At 37.5% G+C, this 20,713-nt stretch overlaps 2 protein-coding genes and 1 long non-coding RNA gene across 5 annotated transcripts in view; 1 reads left to right on the top strand and 2 right to left on the bottom strand.

Moving 5' to 3' along the window:
- hwt (SH2 domain-containing adapter heavyweight) overlaps positions 1 to 20,713 on the bottom strand; it is a 119,117-nt gene that overhangs the window by 78,328 nt on the left and 20,076 nt on the right. The gene's annotated exons all lie outside the window — the stretch shown is intronic.
- Positions 9,807 to 15,368, bottom strand: LOC148937892 (uncharacterized). Its single transcript, XR_016137897.1, has 2 exons — positions 12,988 to 15,368; positions 9,807 to 10,361 (listed from the first exon to the last, which is right to left on the bottom strand). It is a non-coding gene; the product is annotated as an uncharacterized LOC148937892 (long non-coding RNA).
- LOC105432557 (chymotrypsin-2-like) lies at positions 15,536 to 19,323 on the top strand. 3 transcript variants are annotated; one of them, XM_089070537.1, is made up of 8 exons: positions 15,536 to 15,588; positions 17,086 to 17,232; positions 17,327 to 17,388; positions 17,556 to 17,650; positions 17,727 to 17,868; positions 17,965 to 18,078; positions 18,187 to 18,342; positions 19,067 to 19,323. In XM_089070537.1, the coding sequence occupies exons 2-8, from the start codon at positions 17,163 to 17,165 to the stop codon at positions 19,208 to 19,210; spliced, it is 783 nt and encodes a 260-aa protein (XP_088926663.1). In that variant the 5' UTR covers positions 15,536 to 15,588; positions 17,086 to 17,162; the 3' UTR covers positions 19,211 to 19,323. The 3 variants fall into 3 exon arrangements, with proteins under 3 accessions (XP_088926663.1, XP_088926662.1, XP_011645715.2); XM_089070536.1 differs by having other exon boundaries at positions 15,553 to 15,641; positions 17,089 to 17,232; XM_011647413.3 differs by lacking the exon at positions 15,536 to 15,588 and adding an exon at positions 16,454 to 16,608.

Here is a 20,713-nt window from a genome sequence, read left to right as displayed (position 1 = left end):
TGCTACTTTAATAAATCAGAAAAAACGTGATACCGCATTAATATACATATTCGTTATTTCTATGTAAAGTAGCGACGAAAAAAGGGAAGTTGGATGTCAAATAAGGGGCGATTGTCAGGCGAAAGTTAATGGCTTTTTTTACTTCATTAAAACCTTTCTCGCATAAATTAATAAGCTGATCGGCGTTAGATGATGTAAGATAAGACAGTAGCTCACCGTATTTAAGAAGCTCGGAATGGATGCAGACACGACAAGCTAAAACCGGCTGCTTGATGGGATTGAGTGAAGGGATGAAAGGAGAAGATGCGAGTAAATTGCACCCCTGGGGACGAGCCGGCCTGACGAGTGGCGCGAAAGACGCAACAAGCCAGAAGTCAGCCAACTTTAATTAAGACAACGTTGCAGACTAGATGTAGACACGAGACTTATACAAAAACTTGGTAACATTTCTTTGTTAGCTGTAAATTGTACGTGTTATACGAACGGAATATCAGATATATAACACATTTCGCTGTTACCGTGCCAAAAATTTAATGATTCATGTTCCACACTTTTATATAATATCGTTGCCAAATCGGAACTCAAGCTTTCCTTAAAGAGAAATTATCGCACACATTTATCACAATTTTCGAATTTTCAATACTATACACTTTCATAACCAATTCTCAAATATTATAAAATTCAAGAAAGAGAGAGCAAAATTGATTTGAAATTTAATAAAGAATAAAATGTTATTATATCGTTTGCTTCTAACCTACTTTGCTCAACAAATCTTTCCAATCGCGCAATTACATACAACCCAATAGTTTCTTACTGTATACTTGTTGAAGAAAAATCGACGATAACTTTATTAAAGGATTCGTAAATAAATAATCTGTCTGGAAGGTGTGCAACTTCTCCTATATCGTAGCGATATCTCAGCAGAGAGAATATCGATCTAATGACCTCGCAAGAGGCGATGTAGCACATCTACGGTCGTAGATCATCATCGTCCCGTGTTTACACTCGTAGAGCATACCGATCCGATAGCGCAGAAGGTTTCGGAAGGTTGTGTTCCCACGTAAATACCTCACGCCAAAAATGACGGCGTTCGTATCTTTCGACTGCTGCCTGCGTGGCACGCGAGCTCCATAATTCACGTTAGCGTTGCACACCGATCATGAGGGAAAGTCGGCCGATCGTATCTCAATTTCATCAGGATATAACTACCAGGTCGTCGAAGTAACGAACAAATCCGCGTAATCGTTTCTGATCGGGGCATCTGATCGCGCGGCACGTATGCGGTTATCATCGGAACTCGAACATCGAAGATAAAGATTTACGATGAACAAATATCTGTCATTGAGAAGAAAATCCGGATGTGGATCGCAGTGGTACCGGAAAAAGCGAAGGATTTTGGAAGATTAGATGTAACACTGACTTGATCGATAAAATGTTTTTTAGCCCTTTATAGCCCTAATAAATTGGATAATCTACACAAGATAAGTTAATAAAATTAGCATAATATATATTCTTATCAAAATTGAAACTAAATGAATTTGATGTTACTTGTTGTTTGAAATTCTTTTATTAAGAAAATATAAAAAATTACTAAAAATTAATATTTACTTGACAATGTACAACCGACAACTTTTTAACGAAGCAATTATTAGTTAGCATAAGCAATCACAAGAAAAATTTCCCAAAGAGAAAGAACGTTTCTGGATTAATAATTAACGCTATGATATCTTATTTCGGCGCACGTTCGCGGGACAAACGATTTCTGTGTTCGGTGGTGACAAACTTTTTCCCGCGGTATTAAAATTCTTAATACAACCCTTTCGAGCTGGGATGAGGATGAATGCCGGAGTACATTCATGACGGTGAAAAGACAGGCCGAAGAGGAAGAGGTACGTCTCGAGGAAAAAGCGAATTTAATGAAACGAGAAAAACCCCGGTGAAGGTGTATTTGTAATGCAAATATCTGGCCGACGCTCCCGGAGGGACGAAAAATGAAAGGCTCGAAACAGACAGGAACGAAATCGAGCGTCCCATCGCTCTCACTAATCCGATTTCGAATTTTTCGCCGTTCGTCCGTTTGCTCGCTCGGTCGAATCACGTTCCCGACATTGCAATCTTGGCGAAAAGAAAATCTTAATTTTCCCCTCCTTAATTACCTCGGGGATTCAACGAGATCTCAGAAACCGCAATACAGAAATTGTAACTCGAATGCTTATTATCCAAAACTCGCGGTTCGGTCTAACATTGTCAACGATCCTGCTTTTGTTCGTTACAAGCGCGTCGTATTCACGCGCATTAAAATCGCCATTTGGTGTTTCAATGTGAAGTGGCACTTGCGAAGGTGGAAGACTTTGGAGAACCGGCGCGGCGAGGATCGAAGGAATCATTATTTACCGAAAGTCGACTATTGTCCCCTTTCGACGGACGCATTGTCGAATTAAGAGCTTTTGTCGCGGAGAACGCCTGGGGCGAGCAATGCGCTCGTCTGCTTCTCTGTTCATCCCCGTGACAGTCCGTCTATTTGTCTTCCTCTATGGTTTTGACGTGTTCCTCCCTTTCCGCCGATCACGCCAAATGAAAGCACTTTTCCGCCGAATAGACAAAATAAATCGAGTCGCGCATGACAATGCCGATAATTTCGCAACAATACGCGCCCGCCCGGCGTCGGGAGCACGCACGAATAAATACGCGCTCGCAGGAAATGCGCGCGAAAAACGGACGAGACCGGTAGGGTTGAAACGCCCGTCGCGTTTCTTTTCCAAACAGCGGTAACGACTGAACGTCAGGGTGAATCAGCGTGAGATAATGCGCGCTGAAATGGTCTTCAGCCTACCTTTTTTTCAAGGCTCCGAAAAAGAGATAACCCTTTAATGGAAGCTTATTTTGCCAACTATACAAAGATATGAATAGCTTGCGAAATTCATGTTTCAATATTTTTATACTGACATTTCAGAATTAATCTATAAAGCGTGTGTCGAGAAACCAACTGACGCCGAAAAGCAAAACGCAAAGAACTTTCCCAGTCGGGTTTCTATTTGTTTACAAAAGAGCAAAAAGAATAACGCTAACCAAGCAGAAGGACCGACATGGCGCGTTGATTTATCGACGATAATTAAAGGGCTGAACGTCACCGCCGGCTGCGTGTCGATGACCAACAGCCCCTGCGTGAGGCTCGTGTTAATAGGTTGTTTTAATATCCACCGCGAACACCATCTATCGATGTTCACCCTAAAAAATCCATCGAACAAATGCACGAGAATTTATCAGCGGTATCATGCAAATAAATCAAATAAATCATCAAACGCGTGAAAAATTAAGTTAATCTTATTTAACAAACACAAAAAACTGTACGATACAATTTTTTATTCTGACATCACTTCAACGGAAAATTCTCATTGAGAAGAACTGTGAAAAATTATTATTAAATTTCATCGCGATAATATTCATATTGTATATAAAACTACTTTTATAAAGGCAGCTTAGAGTTTATCTTGTCGCAATAGACAAACACGTGAGAATTTTTGTGACGAGTTCCCTCGAATTCGCAAAAGTATCGGAAGAAGTTGGATATGGTGTTACGATGATGCAGAAAAAGGGGACTTTTTAATGGCGTACCCAGGTGCTAGAGTCCCTATCGATGTTAAGCTGTACCTAATGCTTAGTCTTTCAGCGGCACCCTCCCCTGGACTGAACAACCTTCCTTATTTCCCCAGTAAGTGCTCATCCTCGGCTGCAATCTCCTTTCCTTAATTGCAATAGAGAGAGTAAGTAGTAAAGTAAAAATTTGTCGTCTTAAATGAAGAACGTTTTCTATCTATTAAGATAAAATTATTTGTCTGATATTTGTGATACTTAAATAAGAGACTCTGTATTTAGTGTCATTCATTTACTTAATTAAATAATCACTTTTTAATAAAAATAACTTTTTTAACTAAATATTATATCTTGTTTGAAGTGTATTTTTCAGTGTCAATAGTTTATAAATTCATCGCTCAAAAAAAAAATCATCATGCATAATCAAATGAAGACATTTTGAAATATTTTATGCTATATTAAAGAAATAAGTCCTATAATATTAAATATATGTAACAATCAACGTTAACATTCCGTTTAATATCAAACTTTCAAATTTTGCTGTAACATCCAACCTACATTTTACTTCCAAAAGTAATTACCGCAAAGCCACTTATATTTCTACCTTTATCGCCTGTCAATCTAACGAGTCATTTCATCCAAGGTTGATTTTTTTGAAATCTCGTTTACTACCCTCGAAATCCCCGAGAGCTACTAACGCCGGCGGTAAAATCCAGCGTCTCGATATCCACTTCTGGATTACAGGAAAAATAGGAAGCACGAGAGATGCGTGGTTGTGCAGCATTGGGAGATAATATACGAGCGTAGTACGGTTCTGTGCGCAAACTTGATGTAGAGACCTCTCTTGAGAAGTGCCTGTCCTTGTTGGTACCACAGGCAGTTTCCGCCATGATTTACAGGTGAGCATGATGTCGGGCACCTCGGTGGTTCTCAGTCTGACTCGTCGATGATTATCTACTGTACGCAGTAGAAAAGGGAAATATTGCGTTTATTATCGAATATCACTTCGAATTCATTTCTAGCGTTTATGCGAGAAATATGTTTGCACTCTGTAAGATAAAAACAAGAAAGAAAAAATCGATGCCATGAAACAAATAATGAGAAGAATTGTATAAAAAATTAATATTAAATTTCAGAAAAATACTATTTTTTAATATTTTAAGAATATATTACATATATTTTTATTTACAATGAAAAAATTATGAAAAAAATGTAGAATTATTCTACACTGAATTTAAAAGTAATAAAAAAAATTTTACAGCGGTTTAAAGCCTACACCAAAATTAATTTTTAAATAATTTTTGGTTCATGCTCTAAATCGCCGCTGAACGTTTTGTATTATTTTTAAATGTAATTCAGAATAATTTGTAAGTTTTCCATAATTTTTCATTGTACATATAAAAATTATAAAAATAAGTCTAATTATCCTTAACAAGCGCACTTTAGTCGACAAAATTAAAGCTGATTATTTCGTTACAATAATCGTTATAATTCTTATGTATACACGTACTTTAATACAGAATATAATAAGGGTTTTTTAATTATGGTGAACAACGAAGCGGAATTGTGTTCCTCGTAAACTTCCGTTGAAGTTGTGACGTCATCCTCACGTGAGGAGACGCAAGAGGTTGAATGTATATGATATTTCCGTCTGCGGTTTTACCCTTGCATCCCTTTGTCTGTCGAGAGCGTTGCAGATAAAACGCTTTGAATTTCAAGACGCGACAGCGCCGTTCGTCACGACGGGAGATCCGCTCTGTCCGGCCGCAAGTTGGTGGCGAGTTGAACAGTAGCCGCGCGTTTGGACGACCACCGGAGAGTCCATCTACGTTGGTAATTCGCCGACGATTCCCGTCGTCTCCGGACTCGTCGGGGCTCCGAAACTTTCCCGGAGAACTTTGGCAATGGCGACGTACATATGTATCGCGCATACATATGTATGGGGGAGAGGGACACACGTACACGAGTTCCACGATTCCGTCGAGTCGGAATTTTACGTCTTTCTGGGAGGAGAATTCTTTGTCGCTGCCCTCAACGGATCGTCTCGACATCGCGAACGACCAGAGGAAGACGAAAAAAAGGGCCTACCGCCGAATTCCTTTTTTATCGAATTCGCAGAATTCTTTATTGAGTTTTAATGCAAGTGTATTAGAGCAGGAGAGGGCGGCTCGTAAACTGGTTTTTCGCGGATTGTTACGGATAGCCTTAAATTCGCCATGAAAACGAATGGAAGATGAGCACACCTGTGTCACGGCGGCTTCCACGCAGGAACCAATTTACAAAAAGCACCTTTAACTGTCACTTAAATTACATCAAATAATTCTTTATAAAGAATCAAATTAAATTATAATTATTAATTGTTATTTTTCTCAAACAAAAGTGGTGAACAAAATTCAATTCCGTGGAAAAATTTTTTTAAGATTTTTTTATACCACGAAAAAAATACGTGTTTTCGCTACTCGATAACACCGAACGTCGCGCTTCATAACGTTCCGAACAAGAGGCGAAAGACTGACGCCTTTTCATCGCGACGCATTAGTCGCGTAGACTTTGACGAACCAATTAAATAAATGGTCGTAAATAGCCCCGACGGCGAGGACGACAGCGCGTTACCGCGAACGAAAGCACCTCCATTAAGAGTTACAGCGCCAACCACCCCCTTCGTTTGGCGGAATGACGCTGGGAGCCACTCTCAGCCCTCGCCTCATCGCGCCGTTGTCGTCGCCGACGTTACAGAAATCACATTGGATCTACAAAGGGTTGACAAAAGACTTTCAATGCATACGACGCCTTCATTGTTCTCGCTGTAAGATTGATCTCGCATGGCACCCCCACGTTTACTCCGTGGAATCACCCACTGAAGGACGCCGTAAAATGATACAGCACCCTTCGGGAGCCGAGGGGAGTGCTGGGAAGAGGCGATAATAGAAACACCGTGTCGAAGGATATTAAATTTCTCTTACGGAAAAATATCCTTTTTCATTTAAAACGAGCGACTGTAATTTAGTATCCATTTTATTTTCCGTTACGTGAATGTTATCGATGGTCGCTATCGTTGGCGGTGTCCTCCTGTACGGCGAAAGAATAAAATGTTCGCGGAGAAAGATTTATGAGAGTGTGATTATAAAATACATCGGACAGCTGAAGACGAATCTGAAATACCTCGCCAAAGAGGAATACATGAGACATACGCGTTATGTGCGGGAACAATCGGAAATCATCTCGCTTGGAAAACAATGATTGACAAACAAAAACGAGCCAGGAAATTCCTTTGTGTTTTGATCGATGTACGAGCTACACATATCAATATACACACGTATATGAGATTTTTAATACTGTTTGAGCTGATATCGAACGTTCGAAAGAAATTCGAATGCCGCTTGGCTGACTGACTTGATCCGACAGCGCATAACTCTTGAAAAGCGCGCAAACGTCTAAACATTCATCTTACCGATCGCGTCTCGCGTCTCTAATACGGAAACGGAACCACGTAGCAGGCGTAGGAATCGTAATAATGCACGTATAACTCGTGAGAAATATACAACGTGGGAGATGGATTTACGGCGCGACGTCTTGAAGAGGCCGCGGAGAAATGTAAGCGAAAGCGCGAGCACGAAATATGAGAATGAGAATGGGGATGAAATGAGGGGGCGGCCGGGGGGAGGGGTACCTATTTAGTGCGCTACGTCGGCTGTGTCAACGTTATTATACCGCAGATTCTCAGGGGAGGACTCTCGTATGCTCGTGTTGGGACGCGACCGAGACGAATAGATCACAGAAACGGCTTTTTAAAATATGAATAGGCAGCATCGTCAGTAAAAGCGAGCGAGCACGTATCAAATAGATCCTCCCAGTTGTAAAATTCTCCAATGTTAATTAATTTTATCACAAAGGTATCAAAGTCTTTTATTATGCTGTTATACACTTTTAATAAAAATATTATATATGAAAAATTACATATGAAATAATCAAATTTAATTTAGTAAAATAAAGAAATTTATTTTAAATTGTAATTATCTCTTTTTTTTTTTTATACAATAAAAATCGACATTAACAATGCCATAGTCTGTGTCTGTTTTCATTTAACTTTTATTGATCTATGTGCTTCTGATTCTTTTTTTGTCACGTGAATAATTATCCCGCTTGTGGACAGAATAGTCCCGGTTGATCTCCAATCAAAAGATAAATAATGAAGATAGTCGTTGTCTACACTTCAACAAAAAATAAATCTCCATTCTTCAAACAAAGCAATCAAGACAAGATTCAAATAAATATAGACTTTAATAGATGTGTGGCGGAAGTTGAGTTTCTTAATAACAGATGAATCGTGATGATTCGAGAAGAGGAAGCTGGAGATTTTATCTCGAGAGACTCGTCTGTTCCGTGATCTTGTGTGAAGAAAGAAGTTCCGTACAGGCGGGATATTCAAGATAACCGCGGCAATAACCGTTTCTCGACCCTCGAGAGAGCGAGCGAGATTGAGGCGCCTTTTATTCGCAAACGCGCGCGAAGTTGCGCTTCAATTTAATGAAAATTCTTACGAAAGCTAATATTTTCGTCGAAGAGATGCGCGGCAATAATATCACAAAAGATTATCCAACCTCATTGTATCGAAATAATACAAAACGGAGAACTTTTCGTTTAAACTGTTACAAATTCGTATATCGTATCGCAGGAATCGTCAATTTATCTTTTAGCAAAAAGTCTATTATTAACCGAACACACTTTAGGGACATTGTACGTAAATGTATACAAAGGAACATCTTCGCATCTTGCGCTCGTTAAAAGTTTCGAGATCCTGTGCGTTCCATAAAAAAAAAAAATGCTTGAGATTTTTAGGGCAATCGCGAGATTATCAAACGACCCCCACGGAACGAAATCCCTTTTCATTGTTACGCGAACATTAGTTTCGATACATCTCCTTCGCGAATTCGAACATTCATTGTACATAACATGGAGTATCCGCTGGCAGGTTTACGATTTCTCCCTTCTTCTGGCAAAGAGCACGGTCAAGACGAAACGAGGAATCGAAGAGGGAAGAATTTTTTCGCGCGGCGAATAGAAATAAGTAAAAGCGGACGATTGTTATACTGCAGAGGGAGGAGAAAGTCAGAAAGAACTGTTGGCGGAAGATAGATCAGAGAAAGTACCTTAGGGATTCTATCTTTATATATATATAAACGTCTGGCAAAAGTGTGCTGCGACGTAGAGCTTACCAACGCAGAAAGAGCGGCCCGGAGCGATAAAACACGCCGCGCGGTTTCACGCCATAATAATAAATCGCGCGTTAGATTTTTACGATGGTATTATTTTGAGATTATCGGGTCATTGGCCTTAATAGTAAACTCTTAATAAACTACCAGGAGACTGTCTCTACAAGAATAGGCTAGCTAAATATTGACATATTTTATATATATATATATATATATATTTTGCCAATTACAGAGTTATAATTTCGGTTATCAATAATTTTCATAGCATTTCACTGAGTATTAACTGAATTTATTCATTTTATTGTTTAGAAGTAAAGAGGGCATATCACAAAAATAGGAAGAAAATAATGATACTTAAACAGATAATAAAAAAATAGAACTTATTTCATTTGTGTTTGTAGACTATAATACATCTTTAATATTAGAAAGTATAAATTAACTTTAACGTAATTGCCTAATCACATTAAAAACCTATAATTTTATTTTCTTCTACTTTAAATGTTCTTGCCTCTTTATTCAAATATTCGCATAATTGATGATTCCCAAGGAATACTCGTAACTGACTTCGATCCCCTCGGAAGGAGAAGTCCTTCTTCGTTTCCTGAGCGAAATTGAGGTTTCGACCGTAAAGGGACCACGACGTATATGTAAATTGCATTGTCGCAACTACGGATACGGGCTCATAGTAAAGGTCTGACCGGTCAATTAGCTTCTCTAGAGGTCCCTCGATAAAATCGCGCATCAACTTGAATCGACGATTCCGCGCGCAATTATAGCCGCTTTAAGCAAGAGATTCAAAGTCAAATGAACATGCAAATTACTTTTCTTATATACTAACGTTTATAAGAATATATTAAAATATATGAAAATTTTCTCTCGGAAATTCTCGTATTATTTTGCCAAAGTGTAACTATAATGTATATATAATAAAATATAAACTGCTCATATGGCTTTCACAGAATTTTTATTTAAAAAAATTTCATATTAATATAATGCTGCATAATTTAATGCTTTGTATAATATTTGCCAAAGTATAACTATAATATACATATAATAAAGTGTTAGCAGCTTCTATAGGATTTTCATAGGATTTTTATTAAAAAAGTTTTATACTGAATAATTTAATGCTTGTATACTAAACTTTTTAGAATTGTTTTTTTTTTGAAGTTTTCTTAAGTGAACATAAAACAGCAGGAGTTGTCAAAGATGTACGGTAACTTCCTGTAGCGTCCTCTTGTATCAGTTTCATTCTACGGATAAAGCTTTATACAAAACGAAAATTTTTGACTACGTATTAACAACAAACTAATTTTGATATTATTATCTATATTTTGTGTATGGATATTTATTTTATTATTTAATCCAATTTCTATGTAAGATTATTTGTATATAAAAATCTTCACTAACTGTTGATAAGAAAATACAAGTTTATACTTGGCGCAACTGTTACATCTCTTGATAAGATCCCACAGGTAGGTAAAGAGGACTTCCATCGATAATACAGGATGGTATTTGCGAAGCTTGCGCAAGCTGGGAGAGCTTTTCACGAGTTACCTATAGAGCAGAGCAAAGAATACATCTTTATCTCCATCCAGCCGAGCTTTCTCAGCCGAATCTTCCTTACATAACAAAAATTATCATCAATGAGATAATTATAAGAGATTATTTCATAAAGTTTATTCATGGTACTATATAAAAGCTCATATTTGATGTGTTATAATTAAATATATCTATATGCTTCACTGTTTAAATATATTAATGTTATTTGATAAAATAAATATTCAACAATAATTACAATAGACATTGTGTATATTATACGGTAAACGTTCCGGTAATAAACTGAATAAACGTAAATACAATACGTATATACAATATGTATATAATGTAAATCGCATGTAATTTAACGATAAATACTCATCAAGCAATTACAACTCGTGTATAAACTAATTTTATAAAAAGACGTGCATATTGATCGAGCTATTGTGTTAAAATTTCAATTAAATTGAAATAAATGAAACTTGCATCTCGTCCGTTCTTGGAATTTAATTCTCCAGATTTAAAAAGGAATGTTTGTAGACCGAATCTCAATAAATCACTAAAATAATATCTTTTTGATTGCACTCATAATCACAGACCGCGACATCACTGAGCGTGTCATTCCGCAATGAACATAAATTCCTTAATAATTGCGGCGATATAAACATGAAAAATATTTGGCGAGCATGTGACTCGATAGCATCCACCTTTTCTGCGCGAATTCCTTTCGTGACACGCCCGAATGAAGGAATCGCGTCACATTCCAGAAAATATTTACTCGTATATATAACACGGCGCAGCTGTCTATTAAAGCAATTCGCTATTATATCCAGTCAAATTTATTATGCGCATAATATTCGTTAGCAATTTTTTTAATCGAACTTTAGTCCTATCAACATAAATCTCTTCGATGAGACACGTACAAAAAAAAAAAACGTTTTACGGCAAGCGAAAAGAACGACATTTTTACGCGTAATTAAAATGAATTAAGCTAAGTGCTAACAATAAACATCGTAAAGAGCATTGAGTTTGTTAATCGCGCCGTTGAAAGTATATCGCGAGATGAAACTGCATCGTTATGTCGGTTAATAGCCCGAAAACCGGCCGTGCAACAATAAAATATGCAGGGCTAGGCGAGAGAAAACGAGGATGCTGCAGGCGAGAAAAACGAAGCGGGCCCGATGTAAACCGTCGCCCGATGTAAGCGCGATACGACGGAAACGCGGCGCGACGCGTTTACGACCGCGCTATCGCGCTCGTAGAATTTCTCATCAAGCTCACCGACGGAATGTGTATAGAGAGAAAGGAGGGGAATGAAGAAGAACAGATGAAATGCTCATTGCGGCACCTCTGTCAGAAGCTCGCGCGCGTGAGCAGCGATAGAGAAAGAGAGAGAGAGAGAGAGAGAGAGAGAGAGAGAGAGAGAGAGAGAGATATGCTTCGCGCTATCAGAGAAATTCCTTGTATTGGCATCTCCTTGAAAGGAACATTTCCTGCAGGAATATCACTTTTCCCTCCACGCTCGGCGAGCGATCAATGCCCCGTGTTACGAACAAGAAACGGGAAGCGTTTGAGTTCGTCCAAATCCATCTCACGGCGAGGTGCGAGCTCGCAGATCGCGGAGGGAAGTCTGTCGATATCGAGGAGAAAAATCGCGAGACCGCTGTGTAACGCTTCTTTTCACATTACACACTTTAAAGCGGAAACACTTTCCGCTTTAAAAACGATCCGATCCTGATAGCTTTTTACATATCGTCGCACGTATGCAGCGTGCTTACAATATTCAAATACAATATTCAAAGCAACTATATGTATGTACGTGAGTTGCAATGTATATGTATATCATGTATCCACACACACACACACACACACACACACACACACACACACACACACACACACACACACACACACACACACACACACACACACACACATGATGAACGCACGAACTTTAATTTCGTCGAAAAGGAATTTTCTACCGAGAAAATAACTTCTTTTCATACTGTTGCGTTTATACATTTACTCTTTTCCTTCCGCGAATTTAAGTTCGCTCGAGTTTAAAAAGCGCAAACAGCGCACAAATAGAAATATGAATAGAACAGTACGGAAAAGTACTCAACCCCGAAATTGATACGCGAAATCAATTTATATCCAAATTCAAACAATTTGAGATAGAAATAGAAGAAGAATATTGAAACAGAAGAAGAAATTTTGAAATTCTCACAATAAATATCTTTTCTTTCGAAAATCCTGATTTCTCACAAGTTTTGCAGCTTGCAGAGAAATATCAAAGCTTAAATGACAGTCATAAAATATGCGAAATAAAATATTACGATGAAAGCGTGTATATGGAAAATTGATGGAGAAGGATCGCAGTTTTCTCTCCTCACTACAGGGACGCAGTAGAAAATGCGCGTCTCTGACGCTGTAAATAATCATGTGTATCGAGGATTCGAGCCACTTTAAGAAATGAAAAAGATCACGGATAAAATCCGACGGTAGAAACGAGTGGTTTTAACGACACTCAATTTCCGGATTGGATTGCGTTGCATTTCAAGGCAAGGGAAGGAAGGGATGCCACGGTGAATATCCGGCGGTTCGTTTCCGTCCTTCCGTCACTTATTCGTGAAACATAGCTTACCTCGGTGTCGAGAATTACGACGCCGTAATATTGGATCTCTCGAGTTAGCAGGGGTGTCTTGAGCATCGCGGCTATAATAATATACTTAGGCGGCACGAATCGATTAACCTGAGCGTGAATAATTTCCAGTCAGAGTATTCGCGTACAAGTTGTACCGCGCGTACTGCTTAGAGCGTCATAATTGTACGTGTATTCACAGATATTCACAGCTTGTATTAGACGATTGATCCACCGCACGCCATCCAACCCTTCATAACGCCTGCTCTTTACGTTATCAAGCCGACTGTGATTATAGTTCTAGCACCCGGGGGAGTTATCATCCTTTGCGGTCCCATGTCGCGCCCACGTTGTACCATATTTTGCTCCGAACAGAATCCGCACGGTTTGCAAGCTACATCGTTAGAAGCTATTTACTCGTACATAACAACAACGGCTCGCACGTACACAAGAGTAAATAAGGCAAAACTATAGTTGTAGGATATTAATAAATAAAAAAAAGCGACATGGATACTTATCGAGTATCGTAAACTAATAAGAGATTGAGCAGAGATAAATTTATACCAAACAAATATTGCAAAAGTATATTAAAAAGAAATAAATTAAAGAAATAGAGGTATTTATTAATATGAATTATTAAGTGTTAAGTAACATGATGATGTATTTTAATTTCAACCAATATCATCTGCCTTTATGTAGTGAAATTAAGAACCTCCGGTTGAGTGAAAATCGCCCGAGCGAAGTATAAAATGTAGAACCGGCCAGGATGGGCAAATTACATAAGCAACAGAGTTTAACTCCATCACTCGCGTTGAAAATGTTAATTAATCACGACGAAGCGATGAAAGCCGATCCGTCGAGCGTCTCCCCGATAACGCGTCGAGCCCGATAAGTCTGTGGATTAAGAACTTCCGAGGCGGCCAAGATTTATCGATACACGATGAATCGAATAATGGCACGATCGGCGCAAGGAGCGCGATTAGTCTCGCTCCCTCGCACTCGGTCGTTTCCAAGTTGAACGAGAATCTATCACGTGGACATATTGGATTTGAGAGAGAATCGAAAGCTCGTTTCCTACGGGCGCGCACTACCCCGCCGCGTGCATCACCGCGTATTTCGCGATATTCTCGACGAGAATATTCCTGTCGATCTAATAATTTTCCCACGAGAAAGTTGCTCTCGTTATAAATTGCGATTGTCACGACGGTATCTGGGAAAGGAATTTTTCTCGGACCTATATTTACTGGGAAAGAGGTATCGATCGTTTTATGCGGAGTCGCAAATGCACCTGCGAAGCTCTCGCTCGAAAGAGCGACGCGACGTGTAAAAACCGGATGCGGAGAAGGATGAATCTTCGACTTATCGCGACGTTCCGATGTAGATGCGAACGTCGCGTGAACTATCGGCATACTACCGGTCCGTTACTTCTCGAATCTTATCGGAACGGTCAATCTTCATTTTTCAGAAAGGTGTACAAATGCGACGTCGGTAGAAATCGTCGAGAGCAGCTGAATTCTGAATCCTCCATCCAACCATGAACGCTATATTGTACAGAAACTGACTAACTCCGAGCAACATGGAACGTTACGGAATGTAGTTCGAACTCCAATGTCTCGACAGGATATCGAACCAGTACTTGTTGCAAATTTGAATAAGTCCGCCTCCATGTTCCGCCGGCAACCTGCACTACGTCTACGCGCGCCCGCGCGCTTGAGAGAGAAAGAGAGAGAGAGAGAGAGAGAGAGAGAGAGAGAGAGAGAGAGAGAGAGAGAGAGTCGCCTGGGAGTGAGAGCAGCATTTGATACGACGTAATCGATAAGGGCACGGTGCTATTTCATATAGTAATGATAGCAGTACGAAAAGCGTACATTTCCGAGCAGAATTTCCGTGTTAATAAATTTAAAAGACCGCCCTTCGCGCCGACAAAAATCAATGATGAAGGTGCCGCGACCGCGAGAGCAATTATCGCTAATCCTCTATACGAAGCGCCGCGAAATAAATGGCAAAATGTAATAAAATCCAGCAGCTGTTCCTCCTGTCCTTCTCTGCCTCTTTCTCTATCCCTCGCCAACGCGCAACCTCATGCAAATTCAAATAGCTCGTTTTTCTATCGCGATACAATGGGTAACAGCGAAATGGATGATCTCATCCTCGTTTCTCGACATTCTCTCGGCCGCACTTCATCCAAAAACTCCTTGCGATCGTTCGCTGTGCTCCGTCTAAAGTATTCGAACGTTAACGAGAAATGCGGACTCAACGATTACGAATACGATGCACAGTTGGCAAAGGGCCATTCTTCTCGTTACCACAAGGATTCGTGGTTCTAAGAGCTACATCGGAAAATTACACAATTAAAATGAGGAAGTAAAGTTGCATGGCAACCGAATATCACATTATGCAAAAGTAAGAATCGTACTGCAAAATTTGACCGAGCTTGGACTTTGTCCGCTCCTGACTCTGCAACGATCAGATGTCGGTCAAATGACAACTTAAAACCCCCTCTCTCCCGAAACAAATCCTGAAAAGAGATTGCACAGAGAGATATATAAAAACATCAGAACAACAGAATAAAACGTCAGTTAACGAATTTGAGTAAAGTGAATGGTACGCGTCGGATTTATCAATATTAGTAATTACTTCTTCTATTGTAAGATATAAGTGGACTTTATGCAAAATACGTCAAGTAGTCGCGAAAAGAATTAATTTAAATTTTGAAATTTTGAATTTTATTATAAATCGTAAAATAGCCAAAGTTCTCAGTCGTAAAAAATATTGAACGAAGTAAAAAATATTGCGCGAGTCACATCCGGTGATTATCAGTATCGATAACATTTCAAGTATCTCTTCCTCTGATCGTGAGCATATTTAGAAAAGTTTCAATTTATTAAAATATTTCATTATAGATTGTGCAATATCACCAAGATTCTTAACTGTCGTAAACTTCAACAAAGTGCATTGTTATGTTATCCCTACGTCAGTTTGTTTAGCATTACGTTCGCCTTGCTGTACTGCATGTCACGTTCAGCCGGTAATCCCGAGATGCGAAGTATACTTCATATATAACAGTGTTAAACTCTTAAAACTAAAACTTACGAAGTTGCGACGGAGAACGCGAAAGGCGAGCAAAATTATGTAACACGGTTTTTTTTACTCGATAAGAAATTGCAGAGGATAACTTTTTCTACGATATCATTATTATCATTGAGATAACTATTTTAATATTTTCTTAATATATTGTTATCAGATTTATACGTAGCATAAAAAGATGATTATGCGATATTAAGAGTTTATCGATACTTACAATAGTAAAAATAAATATGTTAGCAGATTACAATATAGGTCGTGAGTAAAATAGTATTCCGACAGATTAGAGCTATTTTAGATATCAGTAAGCGCTAAGCATCTTCTGTCTAATCTTAGTCCGGTCATACACGTTTAGCTAAACTTGTCAAGTCTGCCGGAAAGTGTGAACTGTATTTGCGATACTATGCAGTTTTGTCATCTACAAACTTGACAAGCATGCTTGCGAAAACATATATATGCATGTCTATCAGATGGTCCATAGTGCATAGTGCATCTACATGCTTTGATAAATCAATCGGAAGTTGACATGACGAATAAAAGGTAATATGTGAAACATACATCAAAAAGAATTACATCTTAACTAAACAAAAATTAAAAATCTAACGATAAAAATAAAAAAAAAACGATTGAGACGCAATCGTTTCATAAGAAGATAGATTTTTAAAAAGTAAGAATTAATTTTAAGTGTATTTGAAAAAAGTAAGTAAAACAGTTAGTTGCTAAATAAAAGTTCGTAATTTTCGACTATCGGAACGTGTAGATAAGAAAATTGCACAGTTATTTTGGCTTGAGGAAAAAATATGAAAAATGCATGACTTTTGCATGTATAACTTGATACATTTACTTGAACACATATGGCCAATTAGCTATATATACATACAGTTTGCGCACTTATGTTTACCAAGTGTAGATGACGAAACTACATGGTACATACGGTACACGCAAAATGACAACCATGCTTGACAGGTTTTGAACATGTAGGATCGGTCCTATGTAATTTAAAATTAAATTTTATAGCTACTATAAATTGGCATGCCCAGTGTATCGTAAGCCAGATTTGCAATAATCAACTGACTGGCACAAAATTGATAATCATGATGAAATTATTGTTCTTAGTTCTTTTATATTGCTTTACTATTGCTTCCACTGCTACTATTGCTTATGGTAAGTAACTTAAAATAAATTGATTAATTTTGAAATCACTTTAATTTAATGTAATAAAAATTTATAAATGTAATAATAAATATTATGAATGCAGGCGGATTACAACCCAAGATTGTGGGAGGAAGACTTGCCAAACGAGGTGAATTCCCATTCCAAGTAAGTTTACAAATAAATTATTATTAATCCTAAATTAATTACTTTGTTTTAAAAATATACACATTATTACATTAAATTATGAATTGGCTGAATGTTGCTGTATTAATAAAGTTGTATGTAATACGAAAAATTTCGATGTTTTATTGTCACATACAAAATTATTTCAGGTTTCTCTTCAGGACATCAAAACAGAGCATCACTTTTGTGGTGGAAGTATAATTAATCAAAATTACGTACTGACCGCCGCTCACTGTTTAACTGAGTAAGTCCATAAAGAGCTAAAAAAGACTACTTCTTTTTGGGAAATATCCCAAAAATATATAATGTATTTTTTACAGAAAAGATATCAAGGAGATTTCGGTCAACGTAGGAACAACGGACTTGACAAAACCGCACTCCATATATTTGGTCGCATCGTCTTATATACACGAAGAATATAACTCTAGCAACTCTTGGATCAATGATATCGCCCTACTTAAGGTAATATAAAGTAGTAAAAATTAACAAACAAATAAATCAAACTCTTTAAAAAATTAAGATAGAGTACAAAAGTATATATGAAATATTCATTTGCAGCTTAAGACTCCATTTGTATTTTCCTCTCTGGTATCTCCCGTCTCTTTACCGATCCAAGATCAAATGGTCAGCACCAGATCGATAGCAGTCGTGTCAGGATTCGGCAGATTAGAGGTAAAGCTTTTTTTAACAATTCAGTTTATTTAGACTTCCAGTCAATCAAATCTTCGAAAATTATTTTAGTAAGTCACATGTATAAAAATTTATATTTTATCTTTGCAGTTTCTAGGAAACACGACTAAACAGTTACATGTCGTGGATATTACAATAGCCAAACATAAATATTGCAGAGACAAGTACTGGGAGAGTTCATCATCACCAATTTACCCCACGCAAATCTGTGCATTTGATCCAGTCACGAGAAAGGGTTCGTGCCATGTAAGTTATTTACAAAGTATAATATATCGCTATCATCAATTACTAGTTGTACGTGCAATTTTACGCCCTAGTAGAGTAGTCATTAACTACTTAATTTGCATTATTCTTTTCACGCAAAGCCTCCGCTCGCGTTCGTTTCTATATCACTTCTAAACACAAACAATGTCTTAATATAACATCAGTACTTGGAGTTGTATAACGTGCTTCGAATTTTCGATAACAAAAAAAACCCGATTTTATATCATTAGCGGCGATCATACTAAATGTAAAAGACAGGCATTGTGAATTACGATCTCTTATCAAGAATTTTTATTTATCAATTAATTTATCAATCAATTTATTAACTGAGTGATTTAATACTTAAAACATTCGACAACTAACATATCAATTCGCACATCATTGATTATGTTGATTGTCAGTGTATTGTATTGATTACTTTATATATTAATATATTCGGTTTCTCTCGTTATGTTTTATAATTTAATTTAATCGACAGTCAGATTGTACAACTCACAGTTGCGAGCTGAAAAAATTGAGATTCCGACATCAAATATGAATTTGATTAAAATAACAAAGCAAGAATAACATATGCAGGCTCTGCACTAGTAGAAAAACATATTTCTAGTTAATTGTAAAAATATAACACCGCTGGCGAGTGATGTTTTCCAATCAAAATAATCTTTATAAAATATTTTGTTAGTTACTGGAGAATTAAATTTTTCAGGGCGATTCCGGCGGCCCTCTCACTGTCAATGGAGAACTCATAGGAATTGTCTCATGGGGAAACGGATGCGCTGACACAGAATTTCCCACCGTTTTTACACGTGTCCCATCGTACATTAATTGGATCAACGAACATGCCGTATAGCTTGAAATAATTAATGAAATACAGAAATCAATTTTAATATTCAATGACATGTAGGAATCGAGAATCGATACCTATAATTAAATATTCATAAATATAATATATCTTAAAATATATCACATGAGATCTTTTTATTATCATACTATTAAAACACACACACACACACACACACACACACACACACACACACACATACACATTTAACAATTTCCGTACACTAAAAAAGATAATATTATAGATAATATTATAGAGAGATCAATATCACCGAAATATCGTACGATTATTTACATATTGATATTTACATTGCTAGTTTGATAAGCAAACAATAGCGGATGAGAGAGTTATGTTTAGAGAAAATACACGTTTAATTCAAATAAATTGTCAATATTGTATGCATACTGCTACATTTTGTAATTACTACGGTCGATGTGTTAATGGTAGATGTATCTAAGGATGAAAATCGGTCAGTCAAAGCGAATTCATTTAACTATTCCGGCAGCGTGCGCCAAGTGCGCGAAATTGTTTCGGAGAGATTAATGAACATTTCTCTTTCAAAAATGAATGAAAGAATCATTTGCATCTGTTTCCTCTCGTTTCCGTCATGACGTTAATTTCTATGTCCCACACATGTGCGCATAGATGAACAAGTTGAACGTGAACGTTCTCGTACGTTTCATTGAAATATATGCCTCGCGTAACATATGTCTTCTCTCATTTTATGAAATAATAATCATTGACATGTACCAGAGAAAGACGTTTGTTTTCGGACTGTTTTTCGCTCGTCAACAAATTCATCAATTGTGCCAAGAAAGAAAACGTTTGATTAATGTATCGGGACGGCGATACGAAAAATCCGATGTCGCGTGGTATCGGATTGAAACTGAGTAGGAAAGTAGTTTGCACAGAGAGACGGATCGCATTGATGTTCTTTGCTTTTACGACGTCGTGAAGGCGATATCGAAAACGCCTGGCATCTGCGTTATTTGACTCCACCAGTTTGCATTCTTATATACAGAGAACAGAAAGCAGAACACGGCTTCCGATACGATAAAATTACGAAATGGAAAATAAGAACAAGAATGTATCGCACAAATGATAATTCTGCCATTTCAAACAATTGTCGTGAAAGACACGCGATTATTGTAAGCTCTAAAAGTAATTGTGTCATTTCCCGTATTTTCTTTAGTAAACTTTGCGCTACAACTAGCACTTCCGCTTACGCTACATTACTCCCTCGGGTACTACATATAACTGTTAAGAATTACACCTGTAAGAATCTTTCTCGAGTTCGTTTTCCTGGATTTAAGTAAACTTTAATTTTCCTGCGTTGCAAAGATGTAACGTACATGTGCCAACTGACAATAATTATTTTACCAGCCGCAACTTCGCTTCTTATCATGTTGTCTTTAAGGGAAATATAGTTTATAAATATAGTTTAAATATTTCAACACATTTTTTTTTTAATAATAAAATTTTTTGCTGAAGAGTTTATCAAATAATTAAAAT

The sequence above is a fragment of the Pogonomyrmex barbatus genome, unplaced genomic scaffold, assembly GCF_055798465.1.
Source record: "Pogonomyrmex barbatus isolate J1 unplaced genomic scaffold, ASM5579846v1 scaffold10, whole genome shotgun sequence".
In the NCBI taxonomy this organism is placed as follows: Eukaryota; Metazoa; Arthropoda; class Insecta; order Hymenoptera; family Formicidae; genus Pogonomyrmex; species Pogonomyrmex barbatus.
The sequence above is the reverse complement of the archived record's forward strand: the minus strand, read 5'-3'. Positions and strand labels throughout refer to the sequence as shown.

Bases quoted from the DNA above. Each gene is read 5' to 3' on its own strand.
- LOC105432557 (XM_089070537.1), top strand. From the start codon at position 17,163: ATGATGAAATTATTGTTCTTAGTTCTTTTATATTGCTTTACTATTGCT. The intron at 17,233-17,326 runs GTAAGTAACTTA...TTATGAATGCAG, and splicing joins CACTGCTACTATTGCTTATG to GCGGATTACAACCCAAGATT. The intron at 17,389-17,555 runs GTAAGTTTACAA...AAATTATTTCAG, and splicing joins GAGGTGAATTCCCATTCCAA to GTTTCTCTTCAGGACATCAA.